This window comes from Trachinotus anak, unplaced genomic scaffold, assembly GCF_046630095.1.
Source record: "Trachinotus anak isolate AG129_WGS33_773 ecotype Australia unplaced genomic scaffold, CSIRO_AGI_Tana_v1 ptg000039l, whole genome shotgun sequence".
Classification (NCBI taxonomy): Eukaryota; Metazoa; Chordata; class Actinopteri; order Carangiformes; family Carangidae; genus Trachinotus; species Trachinotus anak.
The window spans coordinates 627,116-641,812 of record NW_027273890.1 but is presented as its reverse complement, the minus strand read 5'-3'; the positions used below and the strand labels follow the sequence as shown (position 1 = coordinate 641,812).

General features: G+C 44.4%; 1 protein-coding gene across 3 annotated transcripts in view; it reads right to left on the bottom strand.

Moving 5' to 3' along the window:
- The window catches only part of mylka (myosin, light chain kinase a), a 52,468-nt gene extending 41,267 nt beyond the window's left edge, over positions 1 to 11,201 (bottom strand). For 2 of the 3 annotated variants that reach the window (XM_071472646.1, XM_071472647.1), the window contains exons 1-8: positions 11,043 to 11,201; positions 6,329 to 6,491; positions 4,372 to 4,579; positions 3,940 to 3,985; positions 3,074 to 3,239; positions 2,523 to 2,688; positions 2,404 to 2,425; positions 1,018 to 1,171 (exon numbers count right to left, since the gene is read on the bottom strand). In XM_071472646.1, the coding sequence (XP_071328747.1) occupies positions 1,018 to 1,171; positions 2,404 to 2,425; positions 2,523 to 2,688; positions 3,074 to 3,239; positions 3,940 to 3,985; positions 4,372 to 4,579; positions 6,329 to 6,487 (921 nt within the window). In that variant the 5' untranslated portion in view covers positions 6,488 to 6,491; positions 11,043 to 11,201. Of the gene's footprint in view, positions 1 to 45; positions 925 to 1,017; positions 1,172 to 2,403; positions 2,426 to 2,522; positions 2,689 to 3,073; positions 3,240 to 3,939; positions 3,986 to 4,371; positions 4,580 to 6,328; positions 6,492 to 11,042 lie in introns of those variants that run through there. The other variant, XM_071472648.1, reaches the window with a different exon arrangement.
- Between the last annotated feature and the right edge of the window lie 3,496 nt (positions 11,202 to 14,697).

The window sequence follows — 14,697 nt, the reverse complement described above, 5'->3', positions numbered from 1 at the left end:
GCAGCTAGCTAAGTGTGTGTGTCAGTTCACTGTGTTTAAATTTACCTGTGGAGGACAGTAACTTTCGGTTTCACTTTCTTCACAGTCTTAATTTCTTTCTGCTGTATGCTATCTCCAGCAGCATGTGGTGATCTTTTACAGATATGTAAGCAGAGCCGAAGATCTAAACATAACTTTCTGGTAATCTTCAACATATCTACCATTAACTGACAATGACACATTCCAGTGACAATGCAGAATCCTGTATTTACAGCATCTACACTGCTACATGCTAACTAACGAGCTAACGCTGTGCTCCGATCGCCAGCATGACGGCGCTCTCTCTCTCTCTCTCTCTCTCTCGTCCGCTACGCACACAACCTACGTACCGTTCTCCTCCTGAAAGGAGCTGCTCTCCTCCTCTAACAATATTCTGTCTAAAACTTTCAGCAGATCTTCCACAGAGATGATATAACACTGTAATTAGCTCGTTTTCTTGCTACTGCTGCCTCGTAACGATTAATGCACCAGTTCAGTTTCCACACAGGTCTGCACATGCGTAAAATGCGGCAGTATAAACTGATCTCAGAACGGTAGAAGCTGAGTCATGGACAGCTTGACAAGCACACTTTGGCTTTCTAACTCTTAATGGGGCCTCACCAAAGAAAGAAGTTATGGTGAAAACATTTACAGTTTCTGCCGCCATTGTTACTTGTTTTCTGGGTCTGAACTTTTGACCTGGAAACAGATATTATGTCAGCCTTAACACTGGATTTTCCTCAATGCGAATGCACAAACCAAATCTGGGACAGACGGCTGTTCTGAGATCAAATGTACCGAGACTCTCACACTCTCCTGGATAATAACCATCACATAGGTTCATGTTCTGGTCTCCACTTTTAATTACTTAAACTTAGTTTCTGATAAATCAGGTTTTCTTCCTCATCTCTGCAGACAGATCTCAATATACCAATACCCATGAGCCTCGGGCTCTGTTGCTCTGTTGGCTCCTATTAATAATAATAAGAATAATGTGACCGGAGCAGCTGTAGTTGTCCTCTGTCCAGGCTGAGCGATGGGGCTCTGCTGCTGCTTCTCCCTGACACTGGGCTGCTCTGGCCAGGAGGTGGGAGCACTGGGAGCAGCTCTGCCCACTGTCCTGGTTTGTGTGGTCTCAGCTGGGCAGACAGTCCTGCAGGAGGAGGTGTCAGTGTCAGCAACTGCGAATGTTTTCTAACATCCAGTGTAACCTGTCTGTGGGACACTTCCTGAACCACACTGGTTTTGTTTAGTGGTGTGGTTACTTCCTTCGTTTCAGACTGTGATTGTCAATGTTTTGTGACCTGTCTGTTTTCTCTTCAGTGATGCCTTAAATCACAGACATATTTGTTTTCTGGGAGAAAGTAAAAGCAGCTCTGACCCTCCAGCTCCATCTGAGAAACACTGAAATATACTGAGCTTATTTATAAAATCTGACACAGCACATTAACGACACAGTGTCAGGTTTAGACCCTCCTTCATTCACAGGCGCCTGATTAAACATGACTTCAAACCTGACAGAGATGAATTAAACCTTCAGTGATGCCATGTCCTTATCTTACCAGTCATACTTACATTGCTTAAATAGCCATCTTTGTATCCAGAGCATTGTTAAGGAGTTTATAAGGTTGTTTATATGGAATAAAACTACAATAAGGAAGCTCTTCCTTCATGCTGTGGCCTTCCAGTTGTTACGCTCCAGAGGGGCCAACATGGAAAAGAGCTTTAACAGGCCTGTAAACTTAGTTTGTGCTCTGCTACCTATTCATGTGAAAGCTGCAGGAAGCCCCGTTATTAACGGTTTCTTAAGAATCTGTGCACATGGATCCACTCTGGGCTGAGTCTGCCATCTACAAACAGCCCAGAGCTTCACTCCAACAGTCAGAGAACTCAACATTCAGTCTCAGCTTCTCAGCTGCCTTCACATGAGAAACACTCACTCACTTCACTCAGATTTATGATGTTCTACAGTCGGAGCTTCGCCCTCCTGGACCACCTTAAATCTAAATGGGAGGACGGTCTCACATGAAATCTGGAAGTCATCCACTGAAATGATCCATATAAGATCCACATGTGTCAGACACAGTTTAATCCCAGTTCAAATATTTCACTGACTACATCTGTCTACATGAAGGTTTCTGAACTTCACCCAGAACTTCATCCAAATACAATAAATAAATATGTAATTCCTGTCTGGCTGCATGTGAAGACTGGAATAAATGAAGATGGAAGGAAGCAACTGCTGGTCAGATTATTCTGTTCTTCAGCATGTGGTTCAGAGTCTTCCTCTCTGGACCTGGTGTTTGGCGGCTCAGTTCAGATCTGGTTCAGTTACATGACGACTGTTGCACATTGAGACTGAGGCAGGTGAGTGAGAGGACTCACCTGGAGGAGTCATCAGGAGCACCTGAGGAGGAGAAACAGCAGGAGAACTTCATGAACATGTTCCACCTTTTCAGTCAAGGTGATGAAGTAAAACCCTGAGCTCTGATTGGTCGTCTCACCCTGGACATGGAGCTCGGCAGCGGCGGTCGCTGTTCCAGCGCTATTGGTGATCGAACATATGTAACTTCCTGCGTCATCCACACTGACTTCCTTTATCTCCAGGAAGTGGAGGCCAGAGCGCTCGCACATATTGACCCGCCCACAGGACTGAAGCTCCGCCTCCCCCTGAGACAGAATAAACAAAATAAATCATGTTTTTATCATCCATCACTTGTTAAATATAAATAACTTGTTACTGGTATATGGACTGATTCTGGTTAAGATTCTGGTACTGGTTCTAGTTCAGATTATCAAAACCTAATACTGATCTAGAGTCAGACCTGCTGGATCACTTCACTTTCACTCACAAATTTCAGAATAAAAACTTTCTCCTGTTGTTTTGACTTGACGGTCAGAGGACTGCAGAGAGATCTGATCCGGTTCAGTACCCACAGATCAAGTTCTGACCCAGTTCAGTACCCAGTGTCAGGTTCTCTGTAAGGTTGACAGTCATGTCATAAAGGTCTTTTTTTTTTTTTTGTCATAAAGGTCTGAGTTAAGCTCCTCCCACCTTGTACCATGTGACCTGGGGCTGTGGACGTCCTGTCATTTTGGCAGAAAACTTCACGCTCTGTCCCAGCTTGGCGAAGACTCGGCTTGGTTTGGTGATGAACTTCGGTGGACTCTCACCCCAAATCCTGGGCCTGTTCTCCACCGCCAGGACTGAAGAGTGACACCTGGAACCATGGGAGAAGGAGTTCTACTTCCTCACCAGTTAATAGACGGGTCACACAACACACAGAGGTGGTCGTACTGTGACACCATGCACGGACCAACCAATTATGACCAACCAGCGTAGGTGGGTTTGACTGACAGCTGCCTTCAGGTGTAGCTAGTTCAGATGAAGAAGAACTTGACAGTTGTTTGTAACATTACCAGGGTCATATGTACAGAGGTCGACAAAATCCAGCAACGTAACACAAACAGCAAGAAAACCACAACTCAGGCTACATGTCAGAACAGGATGTGGATCTGTGTAATTACAAGTAAGTTGCCCCCCCCCACCGTGACCCACAGTGGAAACCACCCCCTGTTTATAGGTAGAGGGAATGATCCACAGATCACTGCCTTATATAACATGGGTGAGTTTAATGAACTCAGCACAGACGTGTTTCATTATGTTGAGCAGCTTCCAGGTCTCTGACAGGACGAGTGGTTGAAAGCACAGGAATGACCCTTTAAACTGCTGATTCCTCTCCTCATGTTCTTACACGTGTTACAGTTTTATTGTGAAAATAACAACAACAGTGAAGATCTGCTAATGTGATCAGAGGAAGGGCAGGGGTGGGGGAGGGGGTGTCAGAGTCAGGAGTCAGGGCTCCTGGATTTCTATTTAATATGCAGAGGATCAGCTGACTGAGGCAGAGAGGAGCTCACCCTGTCTTCATGGAGGACGGCAGGCCATATTTCTTCCCAGAACTCTCTGCAGGTGGAAAAACAGAACAATTTCCATCTTAATCCAAACGAGATCACAGCTGCAGCTTTATGAGCACAGGACCTCTCAACAGCAGAGACTTCAACAACATATTAGACAAATCAAGGTTTTTACTTTCTGTATGTGCAGGTGTTTCAGCAGAATTTATGTCTTTAGCGTGCTACACTGCTGACCTGAACTCATAGCAATTAGCTGATGTTGCTGTGTGAATGAAGCCCACAGAAATGTCTGCGGTCACAGACTGAGTGAGGTCAGAGGTCAGAGGTCTGTGTTGAACAAACTGTACAGATAAAACAAACAGGCAGAAAGTAAAAAGGAGTAGTACTGTCAGGAATAGTAGCAGTAGTAGTATTAGTACTGCATGTGTTTGTTACCTTGTAGAAGGATCTCCACAGTAACCTGCCGACTCCCTGCCTGATTGGTGGCCTGGCAGGTGTAACGCCCCAGGTCATCCTCTCTGACTCCACCCACCACCAAACTGAAGGTGCCTCGCCCACCTTGCACCACGACATAGCGCTCTCCACCAATCACAGCCTTCCCCTCTCTGTACCATGTGACCTGAGGCTCAGGATGACCACGCACCTGAAAGGCAGGTGCCCAGGTGTTAGATTAGTTGTGAGCTGAGCCCTGTTCATTGCCTGTCAGGCTGATTCCTGGTGGCTCCTCTGTTCTCTGAGTCTGAACAGTGGAAACATCATGGAGTCTTTAAATCTGAAGGTTCAACCTCTGGAGAACAGCAGATCATTTCTGTGACTTTTTAAAGTAAATGTTTTAATCATACAGCACATTGTATAAGGTCAGTCCAAGTCAGTCCTAAAACTAAGGTTTATGTTGACACTGTTACAGGTGTTGGTTCACCTGGAGAGTTCATCAGCGACCAATCACAGCACAAGTAACAATTATTACTTGATCAGCATTTTTCGTAAGGTCAGGTGGCCCCTGAGGTCAGGGAGCCCTGAGCAAGAGCCTCTGCTTAAAGTGAGTGTTAACATTTCTTGTTGCAAAGTCAATCTGATCACTACAAAGAGATGCAAAAACATCAAAACACACTCAAAGTGACCACAAAGACACAAAACCACAAAGAGACACAACAGAACCAAATAATCTGTCCATGAGTGCAGGGAGCTGACTGACAGCTGCCTTCATTTACACACAGTCACTGAGTTATAAAGAAGAATGTAGTAAAAAGAGAGACAATATGTAATTTCTGAGCTGACAGTGTACACACCATGTGTAACATCAGAGATCTGCATTAAGCTCCTGACGAAAACTTTAATGATAAATGTAAAGATTGACGACCTTTGATGAAGACTGTATGAAGGAGGAGATGAATGAATGAATTATGGTGATCAATCAAAGTCCTGGTTTTATGGTTCAGGTTAGGATCAGGTTTAGGTCAGGGTTTGGGAATACATTATGTCAACAAGTGTCCTCACAGCTATAGAAAAAGCAGCATGTTGGTGTGTGTGTGTGTGTGTGTGTGTGTGTGTGTGTGTGTGTGTAGCATGTGGCAGACACATGTTTCCACTGTTTGATGACTTTCAGCTCAACTCCCATGATGCCTTGCAGATCCATCAATCTCCCCTTTAAACTCTGATGGTGCATTCAAGTGCTGTGGGATTATACACACACGATGTTCTCCTCACCAACAAGTGGAGCCTGAGGCAGAGATGAGCAGCTTTGTGTTTTTATGTTAATTCTGTTATTTGGTTTTTAACTGGTTAAAACTGAGACAATGAAACCAGATGAGGAATAAACCAAAGACTTCAAAGACAGAACAATGAAGAACTGTGTGTGTGTGTGTGTGTGTGTGTGTGTGTGTGTGCGTGCGGCTGACTGCTTCACATCAGGATGTAGTCGGTCACAAGACTGAAGTAATGTTAATCCCTCTCTTCACTTCCTGCTCAGGAACATGTGGGTTTGATCTGTAACAGTAATGTTTTCATCTGTAAATCACTTGTCCTGTTCTCATCAGGAGAACCAGGAACCAGAGGAGAACTGGATCTGAACATGGTTCATGTCAGTGCTCAGATCAGCCTCTAATCTGCTCTGATCTGTGTGTCACTAACTCTCTGTTTGAACACCTGTGTTCACCTGTTTGACTTCTGTCCCTCATCAGCAGTTAAAGACACAAAACAACCACAAAGATGAAAAAATGCACAGATACATCAGCAGAGAGAGAGAGAGAGAGAGAGAGAGAGAGAGAGAGAGAGAGAGAGGACAGTTTGTTCTGAACTTCATAAAGTACTGGACTGATACAGATTATTGATAAGAGTATTACTATTGATAAACACCTGATGATAAACATCTCTAAAACAGACAGTGTCCCACCTTCCCCTCCAGTCGGGCGTCTCCCCCCAGGGTGACCCGGGTGTTGTGAGGAGGGAGGACGAAGGCTGGAGGTTCATTGCTGTGGGAACTGCTTCCTGGTGATGGGCCTGTTACCTTGGAGACAGTTGAGGAGGCTGAAGCCAAACTGACATCACTCATCCTGCTGTTGGAAAAGAAAAATACAGACTGATGTTAAAATGACATCACTCACTCACTCACTCACTCACTCACTCAAATATAAACACTGACACTGATTTTCATGTTGTTTTTGAACAACTTCATAACCCTAATCATCATCATCATTAACATAAAACAATGCAGATTTAAAAGTGTGTGTATGTGTGTGTGTGTGAGAGAGAGATGAACAGATCAAAGACATGGACATAAAAGTGTGAACACACCATCATGTGACTCACTGCATGTCTGACCTGATGAGCAGAACCCTGCCAGACTCAGTTCATCTTTTAACTGGTTCAGGATCTCAGGTTATGTTCGCTGTCTTCAGTTCAGAAACTTTTATTGTCCTTCTTGGTTTTCCATAGTTTCTACAATCAGTCTACAGAAGTGATTTCAGTTCAGGTTTGGTTTCATCTCAGTTTGAGTCTAAAATGATGATTTTTTCCCCACTGATCTTGACTTATCTCAGATTCAACTTTCATCAGGCTCTGTTTCTTCTTTGTGAAAAAAGCTGATTTTTTAGCCTCTATCTGTTTCAATTCAGACTGTCCCGTCACCAACAGCTGAATCAGCTGTGATCAGCTGCTGTCTGCAGTGAATCATGATGTTCAGACAACTGGATCACTGCGATACTGTAGGAAACAGGAGGATTCTGAATGAAGTTCTGCAGCCTCTTTGTTCTCGAGACCTTTATTGTGGAGGGACATCAGAGATAATGATAGCCTCAGGAAGTGATGTCACACCAAATCTAAACAGTCTCCAATAACACTGATACTTTATTTATGTTGAGGTATGATTAAAGACTAGGCTGTTTTCATGATGACTGGGCGGGTCCTCAGCTCTGATTGGTCTAGTCTCTGTCCATCGCTGATCACCACACAGATCAGCTCTGTCCCTGGGGGGGGGTTTGGAATCACAGCTCGTGGTCTCTGAGCATGCTCACTGTGAGCGCTTGGTCAGCTATCAATTCCTGTTGTGCTGGTTGGCGGTTTGTTAGAGGACCAGGCGGTTTATTCTGTGTTTTCTGAACAAATAGCTGTCACACTGCAAATATGCTGCTCTCTCTCACACACACACACACTCCCGCTGCCTTACATGGCTGCTGAACATGCTCCACTCTCTCTGCTCGAAAACACAGTTTTCCTCTAAAATTCCTCCTTTGCTTCCTATTAAGTCCACGTTGGTGTTTGTGTCACTGCTGCTCTGATGGTTTGATTGTTTCCAGACACATTTCTCTCTTCAGAGGAAAACAGACGTGGCAGCAGACTCTGTCCACCCAAACCAACCCCCCCCCCCATACAGGACCCCCACACTGACAGAGACCCAGATCAACCTGTCTCTTTGTGCCCTGCGACTTTACATCAAGTAATATGAACAGAGATGCAGCTCAGGGGGGCATGGGGGCTCTGGCCCAGGGGCCCCTGACCTCTTGGGCCCCTGTAGTAGGCCTGTTTTGTAATCCATCTGTGGTTGAACCTCTAACGTTATTTACATTCACAGATCTTTTCCCAGGTGTGTTAATGAACAGAGAGCAGTTGATAGAAGATCAATAAACAGTTTCTACTGACATGCAGCTGATCTCACACTGATAGCAGCGGTGACACAGTCTGATGTGAATGTTCCAGTCAGCAGGTTGGTTGTTTCAGCCAGTATCAGCCAAAACAGAGAGAGACACAGGCCAGTGGAGCTCACTCGCCCATCCCATCTGTACATGTCATTACCAGAGCTGGAGGGAAAACTTCAGCTTCCTCTCACTCTGCAGGAGCAACGTCCAATAAACACACAGTTTCAAACCAACAGCTACTGAGAAAGAATCGCACAATAACAACTGACAGATAGCTGACAGAAAAGTCATTAAAGTGTCGTTATCTTATTTCAGTCATTACAGAAACACATCAGAGCTCAGAGGACGGCTCACAGGTAGATCACAGAAAACTTCCCAGCATGCTCCAGGGTTGATCTCCAGGCTGGATCTTTAATCGGAGGAGATTCCTTCACGTCAGTCGAGCGTTTCACAAACATCCGTCACCGCTGAGCCGGGAGGCCTGACACTGTTTCCCACATCCAGCACTGAGTCAGGCTGCAGTTTCTTCAAAGGACCAATCAGAGAACGGCTCTCAGATGCCACTCAGGCAGCTCCGAGGGCCATGTCTTCGCTTCTGGAATATTTTAATGAATTTTCAAAATAAAATATTCAGGTGTACCCCAGCTCTCATCAGCTCTCACTGTGGATGCTGATGCTGTGTCTCTTAGTTTAGTGTTGTGCTGATTTTTAGTTTCTACATCACTTTGACCAGGATATGTTTCTGCTGCTTGTGCTTGAAGCACAAGAAACTGTCAACAGTTGTCCAGCAGGATGAGGAGGACGCTGACTGTCAACGAGGTCAACAGCAGTAAAATGTTTCATTAACAGCTGTGTGGACTGCTGCTGTTAGCCTGCTAGCCATGCTAACTCCTGCAGTCCCCCCCCCCCCCCTTCAGGACACACCCCCACAGTAGCCTACATTTCACACGGCAGATTTTAATCTGACTGCAGATGATTAAACCTCAGGTCTGTGACCCAGTCTCTGGAACTGGTTCTGGTCTCTGACCCAACAGGTTTCCTTCTTCAAACAATGAGCATCTTCAAGTTTGACACTAACGTGTCACAGTCCCCAGATCTGGTCAGGTCTCCACACTTGGATCCAGTAGAACCCCTTTGGGATGTGGGTCAACATGGAGCAGAGTCTCAGAGGAAAGTTTCAACATCTGGATCCATGACCTGAAGACCTGAGGAACTACCCAGAGTTACTGTGGTGTGAGGACAGAGACCACAAGATCCACAAATACCCTTTAAGAGCCCCCACCCCTGTTATATACATGTCCACATGATGTTTTTATATCATAAAGACGAAATAATCAGTCAACACCATGACTGAGTGTTTCCACCTTGAACTGCAGTGAACCAATGACAGTCTCATAAAAACAGATCCAGACAGTCAGGGATTCATACGTCATAGAACCTCAGGAACCAATCCTGTCTGGATTGACTCCCCCCCCCCCCAATCCAGGGGGGGAACAAACATTATCAACTTTCATTTTAATCCAACTGTAATGCAATGTGGTCTTTTAAATAAGTGAAAACGGACATTGTGATGATCACATGTGAAGTGATGATGTGGTGACAGCAGCACCTGTGCAGCTCTGGGATCATCACACTGTGAGAGACATGAGCAGCTGTAAAGACCTGAGGACCAGATCCTCAGAGTCAGAGCATCTCTGGATCAACAAGGCTAAGGCTGGGGGGGGGTTCCCGGTCAGAGGTGACAAGGGACAGATCAAGAAGCAGAAACGGGGTGATGGAGGATTTACAGGACTAAGTCTCATACACATCCAAGTGGCAACCCACCGTGACGTCACCCATTGGTTTGCGAACTGCTGTTTTGAAGCCTTGAGTTTGCAATTTGGCCGCCGCCATCTTGATTTTTTGAAACCAGAAGAAACCATATTTGGAGAAGAGGGTGGGGCTGAGGAGGAGCGAGGGGTGCAGCTGACCTGAGAGCCGAGGTCACTGTGCCCGCCCACCTAAACTGTTGACCTGACAGCGGCATCAATCTTTCAGCTACGCAGCGCTGCTGAATCCGAAGTCATTTTCCATAAGTCGAGCTAAACTTTATTACGAAGTGTTAAAGTACTTTTAATAGTTAATAGTTAAAAGGGAATGCTCTTGATTGACAAGCCACAATGTGTCAATCATACGTTAGCCACGCCCCAATGCATACCCTACTTTATCGTCTATTTTAAATTAAATGGGACTATGATTTAAAAAATGAGCATCGTGTTGTATTGAAGAAGACTTGAAACTAGCGATCGAGACCATAAACTCGTTATGAAAACGTTTCCTGGGGTCAGAAACCAGGTGAGAAGTCGGGTCATTTTCTCATAGACTTCCATACAATCACACTTCTTTGTGCAGCCAGTGGAGTCGCCCCCTGATGGTCAGTAGACAGATGCAGGTTTAAGGCGCTTCCGCATTGGCTTCATTTTCCGGAGCCGGCGTCGACGTCCATTTTTATAGACAGCACACATCAGACCTGACTCACAGTTCACAGGAGCAGCAGTGAACTGGGCAGGTTTAGAGATTAAAGCATCAGCACATCTGGCATTACACCTGCCAGATGTGCTGATGCTTTAACAGATCTTTTAAAGCATCAGCACATCTGTTTCTTTTCATGTGATGAGACTCAATGAACAATAACAACAGTCTACTACACAACACACTGCGCAACAGGTCCCTGATCTCAGATGCCACAGAGCACCCCCCCCCCACCCCCCCATCTATCAAGTCATAGATCCACATTGACCTGATCCGGTTCCTCGTGGAGACGCAGCCGCAGTGACGTCATCGGTGAGGCGCGTGAGCCGGCGCGAGTCGCGGGTTCGTGTTTGTTTATAATAAAAACGAAGAAAAGAGAAGTTTGATGAAACCCGGTTAAACCCGGTTAAACCCGGTTCAGAGCAGGAGTGAATGAACCCGCGGTTATAGAAACTAACTCACCTCTCTGCTGTTTCTCTCTCACCTCCCGGACTCCACCAAAACACCGACGGAGCAACTGAGGAGGGTTAGTGCTTCACAGCAGCTTCACCTGAATAATCAGCACATTCATCAGCGGGACTCCTCCTCCCCTTCCTCCTCCTCCTCCTCCTCCTGTCGGTCTCTATTTAAACCTCTCCTCAGGGAGACCTCCTCTTTTCACAGCCCTGAAACTTAAAACACCGGGCTGCAGGAGGAGGAGGAGGAGCAGGGGCGGACTGACTGATTGTACGGCCATGATGTAGCTGTTATTTTTCAAGCTGCTGCATCTCATCAATGTGCATGTAGCTCTATACTTTCATAGTGTTTTTATGAGACTGTGGAACAGGGACAGAATCAGAATCAGGTCAGTGATCAGTTGTTTAAGCACATTGAGAGCTCATCAACACTTGTTTCTGGCTGCTGATCAACTAAACATCCTGGCTTTCCTCCACTTTCTCCGAACTCCGAAAGTCAAAGAGAAAAATGTTAATGCAATTTGAAAATCCAGTTAAATTTATGGTAATTTTGATATAAAGTTGTGTTGGTGGCAGATGAAGCCTCACTGTGAGTGATGACAGACTGCAGCCTGTGTAACAGTGAGCGTTCATCACAGAAACAGTGTTTACTGCAGATGAACATGAAGGCCTCCACAGATGAATCTCTGAGACCTGTTTGAAGCCTCAGAGCAGAAACTGTTGTAGATTTGACCAGTTTGTAGTTTGATGAACAGATTGATGAGGAGCCTGAAATGCTCTTGTTTGAAAAATCACTCTTTGATCTGACATTCTTACGTCCTGCAGTGACACCTAGTGGCCATGAGTCATCACAGCAGCTTCACCAGTCATTTCATATCTACAGCATTATTACAAGACTTCAGCTCAGGCTGTCCAGAGACTGACAGAACACAGCAGCTCGACTTCCTGTATGCGACACCTGGATACATTAGTCAACCACCTGTGTTCTGTAAATCACTGGACAGCCTGAGCTGAAGTCCTGTAATAATGCTGCTGAAGATATGAAATGACTGGTGAAGCTGCTGTGATGACTCATGGCCACTAGGTGTCACTGCAGGATCTTGGTGGCTGAGGCTTAAAACACATCACAGAGATTCATTTAAACCTTTGTCTGTGTCCATGTTCATCAGACAGGAGACAGGAAGTGGAGTACAGTTGCTGTCAAAATAAAACATAATAAAATAAAAGTTTTTGAGTTCATTGGAGATCAGATTCTTCACAGTTTGTGCGATACAACTGGCCACCTTCATCATCATCATCATCATTATCAACAACAACAACAATAATAATAACAAAGGCTTCTGGAAAAATGAATAAGTCTCCAAACACCTTTAAAAAACAACAACAAACAAACAAACAAAAGTTTGATTCTATTAATATTTGATCAAAATAAAATCTCAATAAAAATAAAAACCATTATCTAAATATTTACCAACAATAATAAAAATTATGTATGTACACAAATGTTTGACAGAAATGAAAAATATCATAGTTATGTGAATCATTTGTAAACAACAATAAATTAATGCCTAAAGAGATGCAACAAAATATATGAAGAGATAAATAAAGGATACATTTTTTTTTAAATGTAAAAATATATGATAAAAGAAAAAAGAGACAAAAGAAAAACTTAATAAATGTAAGAAAAAACAAAGAGAACATAAATAAGTTAGATAGATAATAACACAGTAATAACACAGAACAGCGGCTTACAGTAATAACAGAGAGCAGAGCTGTACAATTCAATTCAATTTTATTTGTATAGCACCAAATCATAATCTACATTATCTCAAGGCTCTTTACAGGGTCAGGTCGAGACCTTACTTTGTTAAAGAGAAAAACCCAACAGTTCCCACAAAGAGCAGCACTTGGTGACAGGGGGGAGGAAAAACTCCCTTTAACAGGAAGAAACCTCCAACAGAACCGGGCTCAGGGTGGGGGGGTCTGCCTTGACCGGTTGGGTTTAGGAGGAGAAAAAGGGGGGGTGGGGGAGGAGAGAGGAGAAAAGAGAGAGAGAGAGACCAGGAACAGCTGTGTAGGTAATGGTGTTATCAATAATAATGACAGGTAACAGTGGTTAATAGTAAAGATGAGTAGTGGTGGATCTGGATCCTGCTGCTCCCGAGGCAGAGAGACCTGCAGAATGAGGACAGAGAGAGGGAGAGAGAGAGGAGAAACACTATAAGCTTTACTAAACAGGACAGTTTTAAGCCTGATCTTAAAGGTAGAGAGGGGGTCTGCCTCCCGAACCCACACTGGGAGCTGGTTCCACAGGAGAGGAGCCTGATAGCTGAAGGCTCTGCCCCCCATTCTGCTCTTACAAACTCTGGGAACCACAAGTTGACCTGCATTTAGAGAGCAAAGTGTCCTATTGGGAAAATAGGGAACTATAAGCTCTCCAAGGTACGATGGTGCCTGACCATTAATGGCTTTGTAGGTGACGAGGAGGATTTTAAATTCGATTCTGGATTTTACAGGGAGCCAATGCAGAGAGGCTAACACAGGAGAGATGTGATCTCGTTTCCTAGTTCCTGTCAGTACTCGTGCTGCCGCATTTTGGATCAACTGGAGGCTTTTTACTGAATTTTTGGGACATCCTGACAATAAAGAGTTACAGTAGTCCAGTCTTGAGTTAACAAATGCATGAACTAGCTTTTCAGCATCCTTTAGACACAGAATGGGTCTGATTTTAGCAATATTTGCGCAGGTGGAAGAAGGCTGTCCTAGAGACTTGCTTTATATGTGAAGTAAAGGACAAGTCCTGGTCAAAAATGACACCAAGGTTTCTGACTGTAGCACTGGAGGCCAAGGTGATGTCATCCAGAGTCAGTATATTATCACATAGTGTATCTCTGAGGTGTTTTGGGCCAATTACAATATCTTCAGTTTTGTCTGAATTTAAGAGTAAGAAATTACTGCTCATCCAGGTTTTTATGTCTTTAAGACTCACCTGAAGCTTGGCTACCTGGTTAGTCTCACCTGGCTTCATGGATAAGTACAGCTGGGTGTCATCTGCGTAACAATGGAAATTCATCTGGTGCCTGCTAATAATGTTTCCTAGAGGAAGCATATATGGAGTGAAAAGTATTGGTCCTCGCACAGAACCTTGTGGAACTCCATGACTGACTGTAGTGTTGATAGAAGAGTCATTATTAACATGAACAAACTGGAGTCTATCTGACAGATATGACTTAAACCAGCTTAGTGCGGTTCCTTTGATGCCGACCATATGCTCTAGTCTCTGTAATAAAATCTTATGATCGATGGTGTCAAATGCAGCACTAAGATCTAGCAGGACAAGTATAGAGACAAGTCCATTGTCTGAGGCGATGAGGAGATCATTGGTAACCTTAACCAGAGCAGTTTCTGTGCTATGATGGACTCTAAAACCTGACTGAAAATCTTCAAACAAACCATTTCTGTGCAGATAATCACATAACTGGTTTGCAACGACCTTCTCAAGGATTTTGGAAATAAAGGGGAGGTTGGATATAGGTCTATAATTGGCTAAAACATCAGGATCAAGAGTAGGCGTTTTAAGTAGAGGTTTAATTACTGCAACTTTAAAAGCCTGCGGTACATAACCAGTTGATAAAGATAAGTTAATCAGACTTGATATAGAG